Here is a 17995-nt window from a genome sequence, read left to right on the forward strand (position 1 = left end):
TTAAATAATAATAATGATAATAAAATTGTGTAATTTTTTTTTAATTAATTATATGGCGATTGATGAGAGAGAGAGAGAGAGTGATTTTTTTAATAAAAATTAAATATTTATAAGTTCGCGGAGGTCATAAACGTTCGATCGAACCTTACGTATCCGTTTTTAAAATCGTTATTACCTGACAAGACATGAAAAAAAGTTATACAACAAACGGTAAAAAACACGAAAAAATTGTTTGTCTTGTTTGTTGTTGTTGTTGTTGTTATAAAATAAATAATATTTAATTCGATATGAAAAAATTATGAAAGGAAATGTGTTTTTACTTTTGCCACTACGAATAAACTTTTACGATTAAAATAAATGTTTTTTCTTTTTAAAAAGTCGTGGCATTAATCGAGATAAAAAAAAAAAAAAAAACGCGGGGAAAATTTAATTTTAGTGTTTTTTTAATTTCACTTCCTTTCGATATCGATCGATTAATCGAGTTTGTCGTTGAATTTTTTTTTCTAACCACTAAAATAAATTTACAGCAAATTTGATTTTTTTTGCTAAAAAAAAAAAAATTTGCAACAAATGGAAAAAAAAAAAACAATTTACTAGTGACACGTTTAATTTTTTTCTATTCGATTGTTGTCGTCGTTTGAATTTTTTTTTTTTTAAAGGTTTTTGATCCGTAAAATGTTTTTTAACCTTCCTTAAAGTTTTTCTTTCGTCATTTTTGTGTTTTTTGTGTTTTTTGCGTTTGTTGCGTTTGTTGTGGTTCTCCCCAAAAAAAAAAAAAAAAACATTTTTCATTTTTTTTTCTTTTCTTTTATTGAAATTTAAAAAAAGTTTTACAAGAAAAAAAGTAAAATAACGGGCGAAATTAACGATTTTTTTTTTTTTTGACGTGTAACAAGAAAGGATTAAACGTGGAAATTTGATTCATCACTGGTAACGGGACTTTAGATAGAAAAACTTTAGTCACGATTCGTGTCACTCATTAAATGTACATTTAGCTAATCATGTCGCGTGAACCTTCTTTCTTCCTTTTCTCCAGAAGAGTTTAAATATTCGAAATTTGAAAATTTTGGAGGGAGAGAGAGAGAGAAAAAAAAAATTTTTTGTATCGACGTGTCAATGAACGACGACGAAGACGTTTACTGCCACTTTAATTATTATTATTATTATTATTATTATTTAATAAATAAGCAGATGAAATGATCTAAATGAAATCAATAAAAGGTTATTGTGTGTGTGTGTGTGTGTGTGTTCGAACCCGAAATCCTTGATCTTTTTCCAGAAATTTTTTCACTCTGGAGAAATCCATTAATGCCTCCCCCCTCTCCCTCTTTTTTTACGAACGTGAAAAATAATTTTTTTTTCTTTTTTTTTTTGTTCCAGGTAAGCAAAAAAAATTAATAGAAAAAAGAATCCAGAAAATTTTTAGATCTCGTTCAGGTAGAAAAGAGTAAATAAAATTTCCAGTAGGTAAAAGGTAAGATTGTTTGATTCGTTTGGGGTTGTTTTGGTGGGCCCGAGTTCGGATCTCGTCTTCCCCCCCTTATTTTTCTGGAATGAATCGAAAGAGTGTTCCCGTACGTTCCTGGAGGATTTTTTTTTTTAAATTCTGGAAAGGAAAATTTTAAAAAAAAAATTAAAAAATTACGCGCGCGAGAAAAAAGAAAATTTTATTATAACGACAAATGAAAAATTTTATATTACGTCATCATCGATAATACTAATCGATATTTTTCGATATACGACTCTCGAAAAAGTAAAAAAAGATGGACGACGAAATGAGAGAGAGGGGGGAGAGAGAGAAAATTATTAAAAACACGTTTACATGCAATTTATTTGCAGAGGAGAATTTAAATGCATTATTTAATAAAATGACTAAATTGTTTTGAAGGTCATCAAACCGATGGTCGGCCATTTTTTGTTTAATTTTTATGACGTCATTTCCGTAATTTCTCACGTTTGAAATTTTCTTTTTCTCCTTCTGACGACGAGACGAGAGATAGAGAAGCAATTCAATTTTTTTTTTTATTCTTTATTGTTATTTTTCTTTTTTTTTTTCTTCATCTTCTGCTGTTCCTTATGTCTCCCTCGTTTGTTGCGTTTGTCCGTGCGCGTGTACGTACGCGTACGTGCAATAATTTAAAGAAAATTTCTCGTGGGATTTATTTGAAATTTTTTTTTCTTTAAAAAAAGGGTAACTAATAAACAGTAACCAATTTAACATTTTGTTTTTAAAAAAAATTTTTTTTTTTTTGCTATAGTTCAAGGTTTGAATTTATTCCAGTCAATTTAATTTTTTTTTTTTTTTTGGTCGTTTTAAACTTTGCTGGAATTACACAACTTTTTTTTTCCATTATGAAAATTATTTCGATGCTTCTGGAATTACGAGAAAGAGAGAGAGAGAATGACATTCTTTTTTTTTTTTTTTTTTTTTGGGAAATTAAAAAACGATTAAATGTCGATCGATTCGATTATGTTAAAATGGCGTCCGACGTGTCGTAATAATAAACCGTTGCTTTAAACTCGTCGCCATTTTTAATTTGTCGCGGGAAAAAAACAAACTTTAAACCCACTCTCCTCTCCCCCTCTTCCCTTCGTAATTTTCGATTTTTCATTCGATCCGAAATTATCGATCGATTAATTTTCTTCATGTTTACTTCGATCATTTTTCTTTCCAGTTTTTTTGGTGGTTGTCGTTGTTGTCGTTGTTGTTGTTGTTGTTGTTGTTGTTGTTGTTGTTGTTGCTGTTGTTGTTGTTGCTGTTGTTGGTATGGATGATTGTAGCGTTCGACGATCATGTTATTAATTCAATCACGTGATTCGGTTAAATTTCAATTGTCATCGAGTCTGATTATGTTTGCACTTTGTAACGTCGTGTAAAACAAACGAACGGATGGACGGACGTACGAACAAACAAACAAACAAGATGATTTTCGTTTTTTTGTTGTTATCAATTTAACTGATATGATTTTTATAGGTTTAGTAACAAAAAATTATTTGTGTTTGTAACTGTAGACAACGCCATTTTGTTTCTTTCGAAGTAAAAAAAAAACTTACAAAAAAATATGAAAACAAAATTTTAATGTTTGCACACGCGACTTTGTGATTATTATTATTATTATTATTATTATTATTACGTTTTATGCAATTATTCATAAAAAAAAAAAAAAGAAAAAAGATCAAAGGTTAAGTTTATAAATAAAACAACATGGCGGCGGATTTATCCTTATGTTGTGTGAGACCATTATTATGAATAATAATTGATTTAATTTTGTTGCTGCTGTTGTCGCTTTTGTTTGTTGTTGTCTGCGTGTACGTACGTGCGTTCGTTTGTAGTATGTAAACGTCGTCTGCCTTTTATCATTTTTTAGAATTAATTTATTTAATAGATTAAAATAAGAGTTTTAAGAGTGGGAAAGCAAAGAAAAAAAGGATAGATAAGTTAATGTTTTTTTTGCTGCAGTGCGTGTGCAGAATTTTTTAGTTCGATTAAAGTAGCAAATTATTTGATTATCAGCAAAATTTTTTGTTGTTGTAAATCGTTTCGTTTGTTGTTGTTGTTGTTAACGTTTTATTATTAAAAGAAGGAGTAGTAAAAGGAGAGAAAATGTCAAAATTAAAAATAATTTTTTTTTTAACCGTTTTAACATTTTGCTGTTGCGAAGTTAACGGTAGCAAATTGAAATGTTCATCGAGTCCCGTGGACATGCCAAAAGAATGGATAACGATGACGAGACCCTGCGTTGAAAAAATGAAAGAACAATTTCATGCAGAACTCGAAGCTTCCATGACGTATCTAGCCATGGGTGCACATTTTCACAAGGATTCGATAAATCGTTTGGGATTTTCTAAATATTTTTTCGAAAGCGCGTCGGAAGAACGAGAACACGCCATTCGAATTCTAGAATATTTGAGCATGAGAGGAGAATTGAAAGAAAACATCGGCGAACTTTTACGAACGTTCCCGATGCCGAAAAAGACATCTTGGTCGAACGCTTTGGAAGCACTGAAAGATGCTCTCGCTTTGGAAACGGGAGTAACCGAACGGATAAGAAAGATGATAGAGACGTGCGAAAGTTCGCTGAAAGATGGAGAAAATATTAATTATAACGACTACCATCTTGCGGATTATTTGTCTTCTGATTTCTTAGGAGAACAACATAAAGGTCAAAGAGAATTAGCCGGACATATTTCTCGCCTTTCGAAAATGTTAAATCAACATTCTGTCATTGGCGAATATTTATACGATAAAAATCTACAATGAAAAGTTTCTAAGTTGGCAACATTGATTTTTGACTCGTGATTTCCCGATTTGACTCACGGTTTTATAAATAATGATAATTTAAATTTTGTTTTTTTTTTTTTATTTTTTTTTTCTTAATCCTTCTTACTGGAATTTATCGTTTTCTCTCTTTCTTATCAATGTCGTTATCATTTCTTATCATAGAGTATATAAACGTTATCGTGAATTTGTTTTTGATTTTTTTTTTTTTTAAATCCAAATGGAAATTTTTTTTAAATGGTCACTTTTTGTCGTTTTTTTTTTTTTAAATCATTTTTTTTTTTTTACGTGGGTTTTTTAAATTTTTTTTCTTTTTATATAACCTTCGCGTTTGTTTGATTGTTTGTTTGTTTGTTTTAAAAAAAAAAAAAATTTGACCTCCCACAACGTTTGTAATTTTTATTACATTTTACACTAATAATAATAATTTTTTTTTTTTTTTAATTATCGTTAATTGAAATTTTTTTTTTTTTTGTTTTTCACGTTTGTTTGTTTGTCGGTTGTTTAACATTTACAATTACAAACGTTTGTTGTTTGTTGCTTTTTTTTTTAAGTACGAAAAAATTTCCAATTATAAATAAACCCCCACGAGAGAAAAAAAAAAATTAAATAAAGGAAAAATTTAAAAAAAAAAAAATACCGGAAACGAAAAATAATAATAACAACAACAACAAAATTCATCATCATTGTTTGATTGTTTGTCGTTTGTCATTGTCACGCTATTGATTGATAATTAATTTAAAAAAAAAAAAAGAGTCGTAAGTTGTTGTTTGTTAAATAATTAATTTTCTTTCTTTCGTTCGTACGTTTTTATTATTATTATTATTATTTTTTTCTTATATGCATTTGGGTTGTTGTTGTTGTTTTAGTGGTTGTTCAACAATCTTAATAAGTAAAAATTAATTTTTTGTTATTAACAAGTGAATTATTGAGTTGTGATGACAGAAGGCACGAAAACGTAAGCAAAATGAAAAAATAAAAAAAAACATTTTTATTATTATTATTATTGTACGCTTGGAGCGTAGAAATTAATTAGTTTAGTTCAAAGGTTTTGATTGTTTGTTTGTTTGTTTGTTTGCAAATAGTTTTTTTTTTTTTTTTTTGGAGGATTCGATGTTATTTTTGTTTTATATACGCCAGAAGCATTTAAATCGAAAAAAAAAAAAAAATTAATTAATAAAATCTAACGGAAGAAAAATGAAAAGAGAGAGAGAGAGAGAGGGAAAGAGGGAGATGGTTAAAAAGAGAAGATGTACGAAAAGGTCAGAGTCAATAAACTTAAAAAAAAAAAAAATACCGGAAACAGTCGATCAATGTTAATCGTTAATTTAATTTTTCTTTTTCTTTTTTTTTTCTTTTTAACAAAATCATTTCCGAAACTCATTATTAATCTTTTTGTTAACATTTTATTCCCCTTATTATTATTATCATTATTATTATTACGATGGAAAAGATTAAAAAGAGAAAAAAAAATGGCGGATAAAGTTCGGCGGCGTTGGCGGTTTCGTCGTATTCTCAAGTTCAAAATTAAAAAATCTTCACGATTTTTTTTTTTCTTTTTCTCCAGTCGTTAAGTTTTTTTTTTAAAAAAATTTTTTAATACGAATATCGTGAAGTTGAATAGATAATGACGTAAATTTCCCATGATTCGAACGTGGCAGTAGAAAAAGGAAGAAAAATCATTAAATAATAATTTAATTATGAATTTTTAAAGGGCCGTCAGGCGGTCGTTTCTCGAGGTTTTCTCAAACGTAAAATAATTTTATTTGTTTTTTTTCTTTCACTTGATTCACATGGCAAAAGGTTAATGACCCTCCCCTCCCCCACCCGCATAATTTAATCCGTTCATGTGGGTGACCCCATCGAAAAATAATGATAAAAAAAAACAACAACATAATTTTTCGATTTTATGTTACCGCCATTTTAAGTAATTCCGGTTGTAATTTTTTTTTTTTTGTTGTCAATTCGATTTATCGGAGAGGTAAAAAAAAAGGAAACGGAAATAAATTTAAATTTTTTTTTTATTAAACCCACGATCAGGGGTCCTTATAAAACCAAAAAAAAATATAAAATTTTATTTTGCGGGGTTGGCAATCCTGATAAAATTACGAATTTGTTTGAAAAAGAAAAATGACAAAACGCAAAGAAGCAGATAAAAAAATTATTATTATTCTTTCGTGGATTTTATGTTGATATCGATAAAAATAAGGTACGAAGTGGAGTTATCTGGTGACACGACGAAAGTGGTAAAATAAATATCGGGAGTTCAATTACGGCGGATATCCTGGTGATAACAGATAAGACTACCTACCTCACTCACCTGCCGTAATATTTGACTTTACGTAATTAACACGGACTCGAACGTGACCGAATGTCGACGTGGCATTAGATTTTCCTTTTTTTTATTTATTGTTTTCGATTTATTGTCACATTACGTTAATTGTACGCGAATTTAAATTTTTACTATTTTATAAACGTGACTCATTGTCACTATTTTCTCCTCGTCATCATTTTTCTTTTTGGAGTATTGATCGATCTGTCGATAGAAAATGATTCGAAATTTACGAACGTCTATTTGTTTATTAATTTCATTCGATGTTTAACTTATGAGATATGCAATTTTCTTTTGAATTTGTCACGCGGATCCCTCATCCTCCCCTTCCCCTCCCCGTAGGTTATCCTCTTATCACAGTTTAGCGAACCGGTGTTAATAACGAACGAACGAACGACATTTTTTTTTTTTTTTTTTTTATCAAAACCGTTAGTTCATAATAAGTCATAAAAATTTTCCATCCGGTACATCAGGTACACATCGCCCCCTCCTTCCCCTCTTTCTCCTCCCCCTCTCTTTCTCTCTCCTTCTGGAATTCGGGCGTCGTCAAAATGATAATGGTCGGCATTTAATGGTGTATCGATTCGATATGGATATTTCGCCATTTTTCTTTTTGATATTTTCGTCATGACGAAAGTCAAAAAAAATGGTCGTCCTCGAACGACCTCGAAAATTTAAATTTTAATAAATAATACCTATACTAACCGTTCGTACCTGACCATACCTGATTGTTCGCACACGTGTGCGTTCAACGAATCGTAATGAGTTTAAGTTTTTTTTTTTCTTCTCAAAGTTTCTCCATCAAGGTCGTCGTCGTCGTCGTCGTCGTGTATCTAACGATTTTTTTCACGCCGTATACGGATTCTTTCCCCCCTCTCCCCTCGAAGAAGATGTTGAGGCAACAAGACGAATTAGTTTTTTTTTTTAGGTTGAAACATTCAAGGTCGAAAAACTGAGAGTGTCACGCCCGGTATACTTCGTATGAGAAGTCGTTTAATAATTAAAAATAAACAGTCTGCGATCACGATTTTTTTTTTTTTTTTGTGCCACGAACTCATCTTCCTTTTTTATACGATTTGAATTTTTACGTTAAACAAACAAACAAACAAACAAATAAATTTTCACATAAAAGAAAATAGTACAAAATGCGATCGTATGAAAAAAAAAAAAAAAAAGAAATTAGGTTTTGTTTATACGACCTTGATATTGAGCCTTGCACCAAGCAAATTGTTTCTTATGTCAACTAAAACCACGTTTATTTACTAATATATTTGTTTATTATTATTATTATTATTATTACTCGAACGTTATTTTTGATTACGTCACGAGTAAATAATTTTCTTTTTTCACATTTTTAACATTACGGTCAACGTGTTCTTATTTCTTGTTGTTTTTTAATCGAATATGTTTTTGCTGTAAGTAAAAAACTTTTTTTTTTTTTATTAATGGGTCACCCTTGATGCCAGGTACGACCAGGTAGGCTTGACCTCTTTTCTTTTTCATTTTTTTTTTTTTAAATATAAATTATTAATCAGATTAAGAGAGAAAAGTTTTTTCCTATGACCTTTTCAAGGGGATTTCGTATTTTTTTTTTTTTCTGTACGAAAGACAAACACAATTTATAAAATAATGATAATAAAAAAAATTGTTGTTTGTTAAGGACGAAATTTAATATGTTTATTAATTTATGTGTGTAAGAGAGAGAGAGAGAGAGAGAGAGAGAAAGAAAGGAACCGTTCAAGTAATAATAATGATAACGATAATGTTTTTCACGATGGAATTAGAAGGGAAGAAAGAGAAAGGTATAGGAAGGCAAACAAAAACGGAAAATGGTCAAAAAATTGTGTGAGGATATAACAAACAGACAAACGAACAATCATTCAAAGTCAACAAGTTTTATGTTGTACGTGAAAAAATTTTTGTGACAATAAACCCTTTCGATCGAAATTTACTTATTTGTTTGTTTGTTTGTTTGTTTTTAATGTAAAATAAATAAATCGAATGCGGGCAGTTTTTCTTTCTCTCTTTTTTTTTCTCTTTTTTTCTCTCTTTTTTTCTCTTTCTCTATCTCTCTTTTGATTTTATAAAAGAAAAAAAAAATTGGTCGCCGCCGGATGAACGGTTGGATGAACCGAGTCACGCCACGATGGAAAAAAAAACTGTCAGAAATTTTTGTTAGAAGCGAATAATAATAATAATAATGATGATGAAGGAAACGAACGGTTTTGACCTGGGTCGTAGTCGTTACGTTAACGGTTTCAACCGTCGTAATCGATTTTAAATATGGTAATTTCTCTCTCTCTCACTTACTCACTCTTTGCATTGTTTCGAATTTTGAAATTTTTAACGGTTTTAATAATAAAACAATGCTAAATAATAATAATAATAATAATAATAATAATATTGATCGAATTTTCGATTGAATATTTAACACGTTTGTCACAACGCAATAATCATCATCATCATCATCATCATCATTATTATTATCATCACGATAATTTGGTGAATGTTTTTTTTTGCACGTAAATTGAACGTTTGAAATTTGTCAACCGGATTGTTCATGCGTGACAGGCCCGCACGCACGCACACACACACACACACACACACACACTCGATTCGAAACTTAATAATTTACACGCATGCACCATCATCACCATCATCATCATTGTTTTAATTATCATTTCAACGTGTCGAATTCTTATCATTGTCATATATTCCTCTCATGTCGAACTTGTTTTTTTTTTTTTTTTTTTTGTTTCTCTTACTTTGTTACCGTTGAATAAATAATTTGTTAAAAATCAAGTTTTCGATAAATCGTTCGAGATATTTCGATTTATCGTTTAAAAAAAAAAAAACAAGAAAATGGTTTCGTTTTTTAAATTTATTTGTGCCGTGTGAAACTTGTATAAGAAATGTTAACAATTTAAACATTTTTTTTTTTTTTACTCTTATCAACGTTATCATTATCATTAATATTAATATTATTATTATTATTATTATTATTATTATTATTATTATTATCCACCATTAAACACGACAAGGCTACTTGTCGGAGTTTTTAAGTATTTATCCGAGGTTTCTACCCGATTCCTTAGGGACAAATACTCGAATTTCGGTGGTGCCACTTATTATAAGATAGCACCACATCAATTCTTGAAGGTCTTCCTGAGTCCGTCTTTTTCGATGGGAACGATTTGTCTCCTGAACTGGGCTCCGGTGACTAACATCTTTGGAGTGGCCAGGGTCAGAAGCAGTGAAATTCACGTTCTCGTCGAGCTGCCTCAGGTCGACCGTAGAACAAGATTTTGTTTTTGGTTCTTACTTTGTCTTGTTCTCATTTTTTTGCTCTTTTTTTTAAGCCAACAGCACGTGGCGTTCTCAAACGGTCACCCATCCAAGTTTGCACCACGCCCGATGCTGCTTAACTTCGGTGATCGTACGGGAACCGGTGTGACCAGCACGCTATGGCCGTTGGCTTATTATTATTATTATTATTATTATTATTATTACCCCAACATGTTTTTTTTTCACATGTTGTTTCGATGGCGGTTATAATAAGGAAATTTACAGAAAAAAAAAAAACTACCTGATATTGTTTGTTTGAACACCTTTAACACTTTAAAAAGGAGGAAAAAAATAAAAAAAAGAACAATCAATACCCATTGTTTCTCTCTCTTTCTCTCTCTATCTATCTCTCTCTATTTCTGTCTATCTCTCCCTCTCTCTCTCAATTCTTCTCAATTTATAATTAATCCATTGAAAACATCGTGAGAAAAGTTTTTTTTTTCTCTCTCCTAATTACGCGAATAAGTTTTAATTATTTATTTATTTATTGTATTTTATTCATTTTTTTGGAATGTTGGCACTCCTTCACAAGCGAAGCTCCGTCAGGTTCGAAACCTGAAAAAAAAAAAAAAATTAATAATTAATTTAAAAAAATTTTTTTTTTTGGAACGCTCCGCAGAGAGAGAGAGAAAGAAAATGTTTTTATTAATAAATTGATGACGTTATGAATTTATGTGGGTTGTTGTGCGATTGTTGTTTGTTGTTGTTTGTTGTGGTTTTGATTACATCAAATGACGTGATTTATCTGAAACATTATCGGTAATAATTAAACTCGGGTTTATCGAGTGGGTTTTGTAATCGAACTCGAAAGATTTTCGAAAAAGCATCATCATTCATTATTATTATTATTTCTAATGAGAAGACTTACGTCATTTGTAAAGGGGGAAAGAGGGAAGGGAAGAGAAGGGAGGGAGGAGGGAAAGGTGTGTTAAGGTTTTATACTGGTTCGATAATTAATAATAACGAAGGATTTTTTGTTTTTTTTTTTCCAGGAGCAACTCGAAAGCTGCTTTTCTAGCTTTTCGCCGTGAAAAAGAAGTGACAAACTACGAGGGTAGTTACAAGTTGACCGTGTCGCAATCCGGTGAAAGAATCGAAACGACCGGAAATCCAGAAAAAATCCCATTGGAATTAATTAAAATAAAAGATAAATCAAAGGATAATAATAACGTCGTCGCGACGACGATGACGTCGACGATGATGGCGGCGACGACGGATAACAACAATTGCATGTCTTTGGAACCTCCAGATCTCATACCCAAGATAAGCAATTTGAATAGGAAATCATCGAGCGTTCAAGACGTGAGAGACAATCGTTGTAAAAAATACGATTATAATCGTTATAGCAATGATAAATACAGACTCATATCACCGAATAATATTAATAATAATAATAATAATAATAATAATAACGGTGGTGGCGGCGGCGGCGTCGTCGGCGGAAGAATCGGTGGAATGTTTAGTGATAATATATTACAAAACGAATGCGTTAAAATGTCTTTCGGTGTTAGCAACGATGATAAAAATAATACTAAAGACAATTACGATAGCGAAAGAATAATACCCGCGACGACGACGACGATGACGACGACGACGGTCGAATGCGTACGAGCGGTCATAACAAAATTGGAAACGGAACCTCCGGAAAAAAGAAACGTCAACCGTGACGACGAGGACGACGATGATGATGATGGTAATGGTGGCGGTGACGTAAATGAAAAAATCGGGTTCGATAATAATAATAAAATCGATTGGAATGATAAATACGGCGTGTCGATAAGTCTCAGCCGTGCGGAATTGGATAAAGTCAATAAAGAACAAAAAACTCCGCCATGTTTATTTAGAGTTTGTTCGAACGTTGAAAAAAGAATAATAAGTAATAATATTAATAATAATAATAATAATAATAGCAACGAGGTAAAAGTTGAAAGATCGAAATCTCTTAAACTTGTAGAGAGATCTACTAGTTTTGGACGATCCGATACAATGAGGATAATTGGAGAAGTTGAAAGAAGTATTATGGATGGTAAAAATCCAAACCTTTCTGTAAGTGATGCTTCATCGCAAACGGATTTACTAGAAGGAGAAGAAAGAAGAGGAGGAGGAGGAGGAGGAAGAGGAGAAGAAAAGCAACAACAGGAACCCGTTCGCGATGAAGAAACAATAAAAAAAATGGAAGAAGAACTGGAATGTGAAAGACTTTCCAGGGATTTAGCTAGTCAATTGTCACCATCTGATAAATTACAAAGTCTTTTAGGTGAGGAGGGATAAAAACATTTTTTCGGTTTTGACGATTACAAATTTCTCCAGTTTAAAAAATGTTTTTTTGTTTGTTTGTTTGTCCAGTTCCAGATTCAGAAAGGAAAAAACCGACAGATTATGTCGCTGGATTATTTCGTTTGGAACTTTCATCTAAACCTCGTAGGAATTCAATTAATAATAAATCAAATAATAAATCGTTTAACGATGATTACGATGATGATGATAATGATAATGTTGATGATAAGGATTTGGAAACTCCTGGAAATTCTTGTCATTCTCAAGATAATTTAGTCAACGGTGTGACATCCAATCAGTAAGTAGTCAATCCATCACAATGATGATGATGATTTTTTTTTTCTTAAAACTTTTCCAGATATGTCGATATCGTGAAAATCCTCTTTCTCCTCCTCCTCCTCCTACTCCTCCATTTTTTTTTTTAATGGACTGGAACGTAAATGGAAAAACAACAATCACTTTTATCATTATTATTATTATTTTGGGAGAAAAAAAAAACTTTTTTGTCTTCTCCTTAAATCGCGTGCAAATTTTTTTTTTTTTTGATTAATCATAAAAACGAATAAAGAAAACCAAACGGAGAGAGAAAGAAAAAAAAAAGAGAGAGAGAGAGAGAGAGAGAGAGAGAGAGATGGAAAAGAAGAGAAAAAATTTAAAAAAAAATAATAAAAAACGAGTTAAGTCGTATGGGATTATTATTACTTGGGACTTTATTTTTAAATTTTTCTTCCCTCTTTTTCTCTCTCTCTCTCTGTGTTCGTCTCTCTCTCTCTCTCTCTCTCTCTCTCTGTGTTCGTCTCTCTCTCTCTCTCTCTCTCTCTCTCTCTCTGTGTTCTTCTCTTTCTCTCTCTCTTTCTCTGTGAGCGAGACTATCTTATTAGATGTAAACGAGTTATCTCCTTTACTCCTGAGTTCCAGTCAGTGACGACTGACACCTGTGAAGTGTCCAGGAACAGATGATGGTTGCTTATTATTATTATTATTATTATTTTTATGAGTTTTGATGCTTTTTTGTAGGTCCGATGGTGTCAAAATAAATTCGTCGTCACCTTCTTCTTCTTTTCTTATAACGCCAGAGCATAAATCATCAAAGACTTCATCAAATAAATTAACAGAAAATACAGAAAAAAATTCGCGACAGTTACAAAAGAAAAAGGTTTGTTTTTGTTTGTTTGTTTGTAACGTGACAGGATACGAAAGATGACAATGATGATGATGATGATGATGATGAGGTTTTGTTTTTATTAACAGGAGGAATTAATGGCAAGGCTAGATAGAAAACTAGTCGTTTTAAAAGAAGAACAGGAAGCGCTGACGAACGAAAGCACTGCCAACGAAGAATTAGGACTAATAGTTGCAAACACTGTTGCCAAATCGACGAGACCACACGAATTGGCAAAATATCGTCTTCACGTAGAAGAAGTTGGAAAAATAACGAGTCTTCTCTTGGGTTTATCCGGTAGACTCGCAAAAGTTGAAAATTCTCTTTTGGGTCTTCCATCACAACACGACGACAGAGTAATATATATTTATTAATTTTTCTTTCTCCCTCCCTCTCCCCTTTCCCCCCGACGACAAACGACGATGATGATGCTGATTTATGTTTTTTTTTTCTGTAGAAAATACAAGAAAGCAAAAGGGATAAATTACAAGAACAATTAGCGGAAGCAAAACAATTAAAGGAAAATATCGATAAGAGAAGCGATTCGGTAGCGAAAATCCTTGGAAAATACCTGAACGCAGACGAATATGCCGACTACGTTCATTTTATTAGGATGAAAGCCAAATTAATTGTCGACCTGAGAGAAATCTCTGATAAAATATCTCTCGGCGAAGAACAATTGGCAGCCCTGAAGGAAACATTATCGTCATCAAACACTTCATCTTCTTCGTGAACTAGTCTTCTGCATTATTTTCAGTGTTACCAATTTATTAAATGTAAATTTTTAATCTACTTCTTTATTATATGTATATGTCTGTGGTTAATCGTCAGGTTGGCCAACCATTTTTTTTTTTTTTTTAAAATTTCAAAATGGCGGCCGCGTCTCTTCAGAGAACGTTTTTCTTTCTTTCTGTTTTCAATGTTTTCAATGTGGTGGATAATTATTATTATTATTATTTTGTTTTTTTTTAGGTATCAGGTATGGCGAATATATTTTGTTGACTTGAGTGAAATCTTCTCGTATTAAAAGTCGTCATGACGAGAATGACGAGATAATGGGACTCTATACATATATATATATATAAAAGTAGGATTTATTTAATCAATCAATCAATAAATAATTAACAATATGAAAAAATTTGAAATTTTTTTTTGTTTATTTGTTTGTATTAATAATAATAATAATAATAATAATAATTAATTAATTAATAATAATTATAATAATAATAATAGAATAAAATTTCAATTTTTTGTTTTTTTTTTGTTAAAAATCGATCGACTGATCTCGAAAATAAATTATAATAATTTTGTAATCGTAATAATAATAATAATGATGATGATATCGATAAGTTTAATTATTATTATTATTATTAAAAATCGAGCTTAAACTAAGTCTAAATTAAACGATTTATTATTATTTTTTTCGTTTCGAATGTGAATCTTTTTTTTTTTTGTTTAAATAATGAATTAATAATTTGTTTATTCGCAAATCGTTTTAGTTTAATAAATAAATAAATAAATGAAAAATTAATAAGTTTAAAATTTTAATTTTTTAAGTAAATAAATTCAATTAAATCAATTTTAATAATAATAATAATAATTTAAACAAATTTTATTAATAATAAAAAAAGGAAAAAATTATTAAAAATTATTAATTCATTCGTTTTAAAAATTTATTATCATTATTATTAAATTTTATTGTCTTTAGCCGTTGTTGTTGTTGTTGTTGTTGATATTATTCTCTTATCGAATGAATAATTATTATAAAAAAAAATTTATAATATCAAAAGCGATAAGAGTTAAGGTTAAAAATTTTTCTTAATTGTTTAAAAAAATTAAAATCGATTGAAACCCTCTCCCCTCTCTTTCACAAAATTAAAAAGTATTATTATTATTATTATTATTATTATTTTAATTTTTTCTTTTTTGTTTTGAGTATGAAAAAGTAATTTTAATAATTTGATTTAAATAATTTTTCTTTCGTTAGGCACACATCAAAATAAAAATTATACATAATTTATTTAAAATAATTTTATCTATATAATCTTATTAATAAAATTTTAATTTTTTTTTATATAAAAAGGGAAAAGTTTTCGATAATAGTGATAATAATTGAATGAAGTGCATTCATCGATTTGTAATTATTATGCAGTTTCGAGTTCTTTCCATGGATCTTCCATCATTGAATGATGATAATATTGCGATATGTCCAATTTTGATTTATTATCATAATTCTGGGAACAAATAATAATTGCAAAAAACAAATAAATGGAAAAAGTAATAATGAATAAAATTAATTGATACAATGAAAACATACTGAATTTCTAGAATGTGGTGATTTCCAATTTTGACTTTGTCTGTGGGTAGCAGGTGAGTAATTATTGTACCTTCCATGACCTTTAGATGATTGCCATCTGCTATTTTCACCATATGAATTATTTAAATTACTATTAGAAGAATAAGAATTATCAGAATTGCACGTCGAAATCTGCGAATCCGTTTTCGACGATGCAGATAAACTTTGTTCTAATTTAAAATTATAACCCAAAGGCGAACGATACTCCATTTTGAATTTTAACCTAACTTGGTTAAACAACAACAACAGTTTAAATAAAAATAGTTTGTGATTGATTGTTAAATAATATTTATAAAATCAATAGGGTCACAACACTAATTAATTAATTAAAACTCAAAACAAATAACGAATAAATAATAACTCAATCCAAGTTTTGATTATTTAAAACGATTTTATATTCAACAATAATAATAATAAAAACGTTAAAATGTCGTATAAATAAAATAAAAAAATAAAAACCTTTTAAATTGTGAAACTTTTAACGACGATAAAAACATAAAAAAAATTATTATTAACCATTAAAAATTCGTTATTTTTTTAAAATATAAATTTTGAGACGCTAATGCATAAGGTAATCCATAGTTACTTTCGATTAATCGAATATATTTTCGATATTATTTAATTAAAAATCCGATAGGTGTCGTTACCTTACTACGATAAAAACACTACGCGACGGTTTATTTTCTTTTTTTTAAATTTTAATTTAATTAAAAAGGATTTAAAATAAAAACGAAAAAGAAACTCGTTAACGTTTAAATAATTTTTAAAAGTGAATGAATTTATATTGTGCGTTTGTATTAAAAAAAAAAAAAAGAAAAAAACGTTAAATTTTAAAAATCGTTCGAACGATTCTAATTATTTCAAATTTTAATGTTTACCTTACCTACGTAAAAAACAAACGAAGTAAGTTTTTAACAAATCATTTTGAATTCAAAAAAAAAAAAACTAATAAGGAAAAAAAATGTTATCGAAAACATTTAATTCTGTAAGTATACATATATATTTGAATAAATAATTAATAATTTATGTGATGTATTGACGAAGGAACAACCCCGTGGGAAATAAAAAAAACATAACCACAATATAATTAAATAACGTTAAAATGATGACCGGATAAGGTTAGGAACGAAAGAATGAACAAAATGTCGTACTAATTTAATTATATTATCGTCTGTCGTCTATATTGAAAAAATAATTTAATTTACGTTTAGATTTTGTTTATAATAATAATAATATTACGTGACATGTGAAAATAGAAAGAGAGAGAGAGAAGGAGAGAGTGTATGTGGTGTGTGTGCCTGGTCATTTATCATCAATAATGTCGGACATGTTTCCATGTTTTTCATTTTTCCAGGGTAGTAAAAGATTATTAAAAAAAACAATATACGATTTATTAATATTGAAAAAAAGAAATCACGGACGAGATCATAGAGAAACAGTTCACGATACTTTACCATTTCAAATAAAAAACGTACCGAGATTTACGTTAATGTTTACGTTATATTCAGCAATAGGAATCGGTGTCCCATTTTATCAATGGATTGAGGGTGTTAAAAAAATGGGAAAAAAATAATTTTTAAAATTAATTTATATATCTAAAACCACGTTTTTACCGTGGAAGGATAAATAATAATAAAAATTTTTTTTCCCCCGTTTTAATTAAAATTTATTTATTTTTATTATTATTATAATTTAAAAAAAATTTTTTCGTTAGGTTCACACAGGAAAACCTTTCAAATATTTTAATTTTAACAAATTTCCTTTAGGGGTATAAAAACAAAAGAAAAAAAAAGGAAAACTTTTTATAAAAATAATAATAATAATAAAATAATTTAGAGATGAAATCGAAAAAAAAAAGATACCTTATTTAACCCGTAAATGAGAAGAGCAGAAGATAAAAGACCACAACAGCATCCGACCAGCAGAAGAATATTATACACCATCGTAGCTGCGTCAAAAAAAAAAAATTAATTCAATATTCATTATTATTATTATTATTATTTATTTTTTCACTTTAGTTTCGTCGACCCTTTGACCTTTTATTTTATTTTTTTTCGAATTATTATTATTATTATTTTATTTTTTTTTTTAAAAGGAAAATTTATTTAAATAATCGAAAAAATTTTTTTAAATGGCGCCAAAAAAGGCGACAAAAACATAAATTTAATAAATCGATGAATAACATTTTTATAAAAATTTCCCGGGACTTTTTGGCTTCCCCCTTCCCCACATCCTACTCCCTTC

At 29.4% G+C, this 17995-nt stretch overlaps 4 protein-coding genes across 4 annotated transcripts; 3 read left to right on the forward strand and 1 right to left on the reverse strand.

Annotated features, from left to right (window-relative positions):
- Positions 1–3703: 3703 nt before the first annotated feature.
- On the forward strand, positions 3704–4261 carry Phum_PHUM476160 (secreted ferritin S subunit precursor, putative; the record flags this gene model as incomplete). The annotated part of the gene is made up of 1 exon (XM_002430346.1): positions 3704–4261. One exon carries the CDS (start codon positions 3704–3706, stop codon positions 4259–4261), a length of 558 nt encoding a protein of 185 aa, XP_002430391.1.
- A 6206-nt stretch (positions 4262–10467) lies between these two features.
- Phum_PHUM476170 (paramyosin, long form, putative) lies at positions 10468–14128 on the forward strand (the record flags this gene model as incomplete). Its single annotated transcript, XM_002430347.1, has 9 exons — positions 10468–10502; positions 10949–11040; positions 11206–11295; positions 11911–12002; positions 12087–12213; positions 12303–12414; positions 13251–13389; positions 13485–13751; positions 13853–14128. 9 exons carry the CDS (start codon positions 10468–10470, stop codon positions 14126–14128), a joined length of 1230 nt encoding a protein of 409 aa, XP_002430392.1.
- Positions 14129–15539: 1411 nt separating this feature from the next.
- Phum_PHUM476180 (uncharacterized protein) lies at positions 15540–15961 on the reverse strand (the record flags this gene model as incomplete). Its single annotated transcript, XM_002430348.1, has 2 exons — positions 15540–15629; positions 15713–15961. 2 exons carry the CDS (start codon positions 15959–15961, stop codon positions 15540–15542), a joined length of 339 nt encoding a protein of 112 aa, XP_002430393.1.
- A 1108-nt stretch (positions 15962–17069) lies between these two features.
- Phum_PHUM476190 (cytochrome c oxidase subunit VIIc) lies at positions 17070–17324 on the forward strand (the record flags this gene model as incomplete). The annotated part of the gene is made up of 1 exon (XM_002430349.1): positions 17070–17324. One exon carries the CDS (start codon positions 17070–17072, stop codon positions 17322–17324), a length of 255 nt encoding a protein of 84 aa, XP_002430394.1.
- Positions 17325–17995: the final 671 nt, after the last annotated feature.

Source organism: Pediculus humanus, genomic scaffold, assembly GCF_000006295.1.
Source record: "Pediculus humanus corporis 1103172108253 genomic scaffold, whole genome shotgun sequence".
Lineage (NCBI taxonomy): Eukaryota > Metazoa > Arthropoda > Insecta > Psocodea > Pediculidae > Pediculus > Pediculus humanus.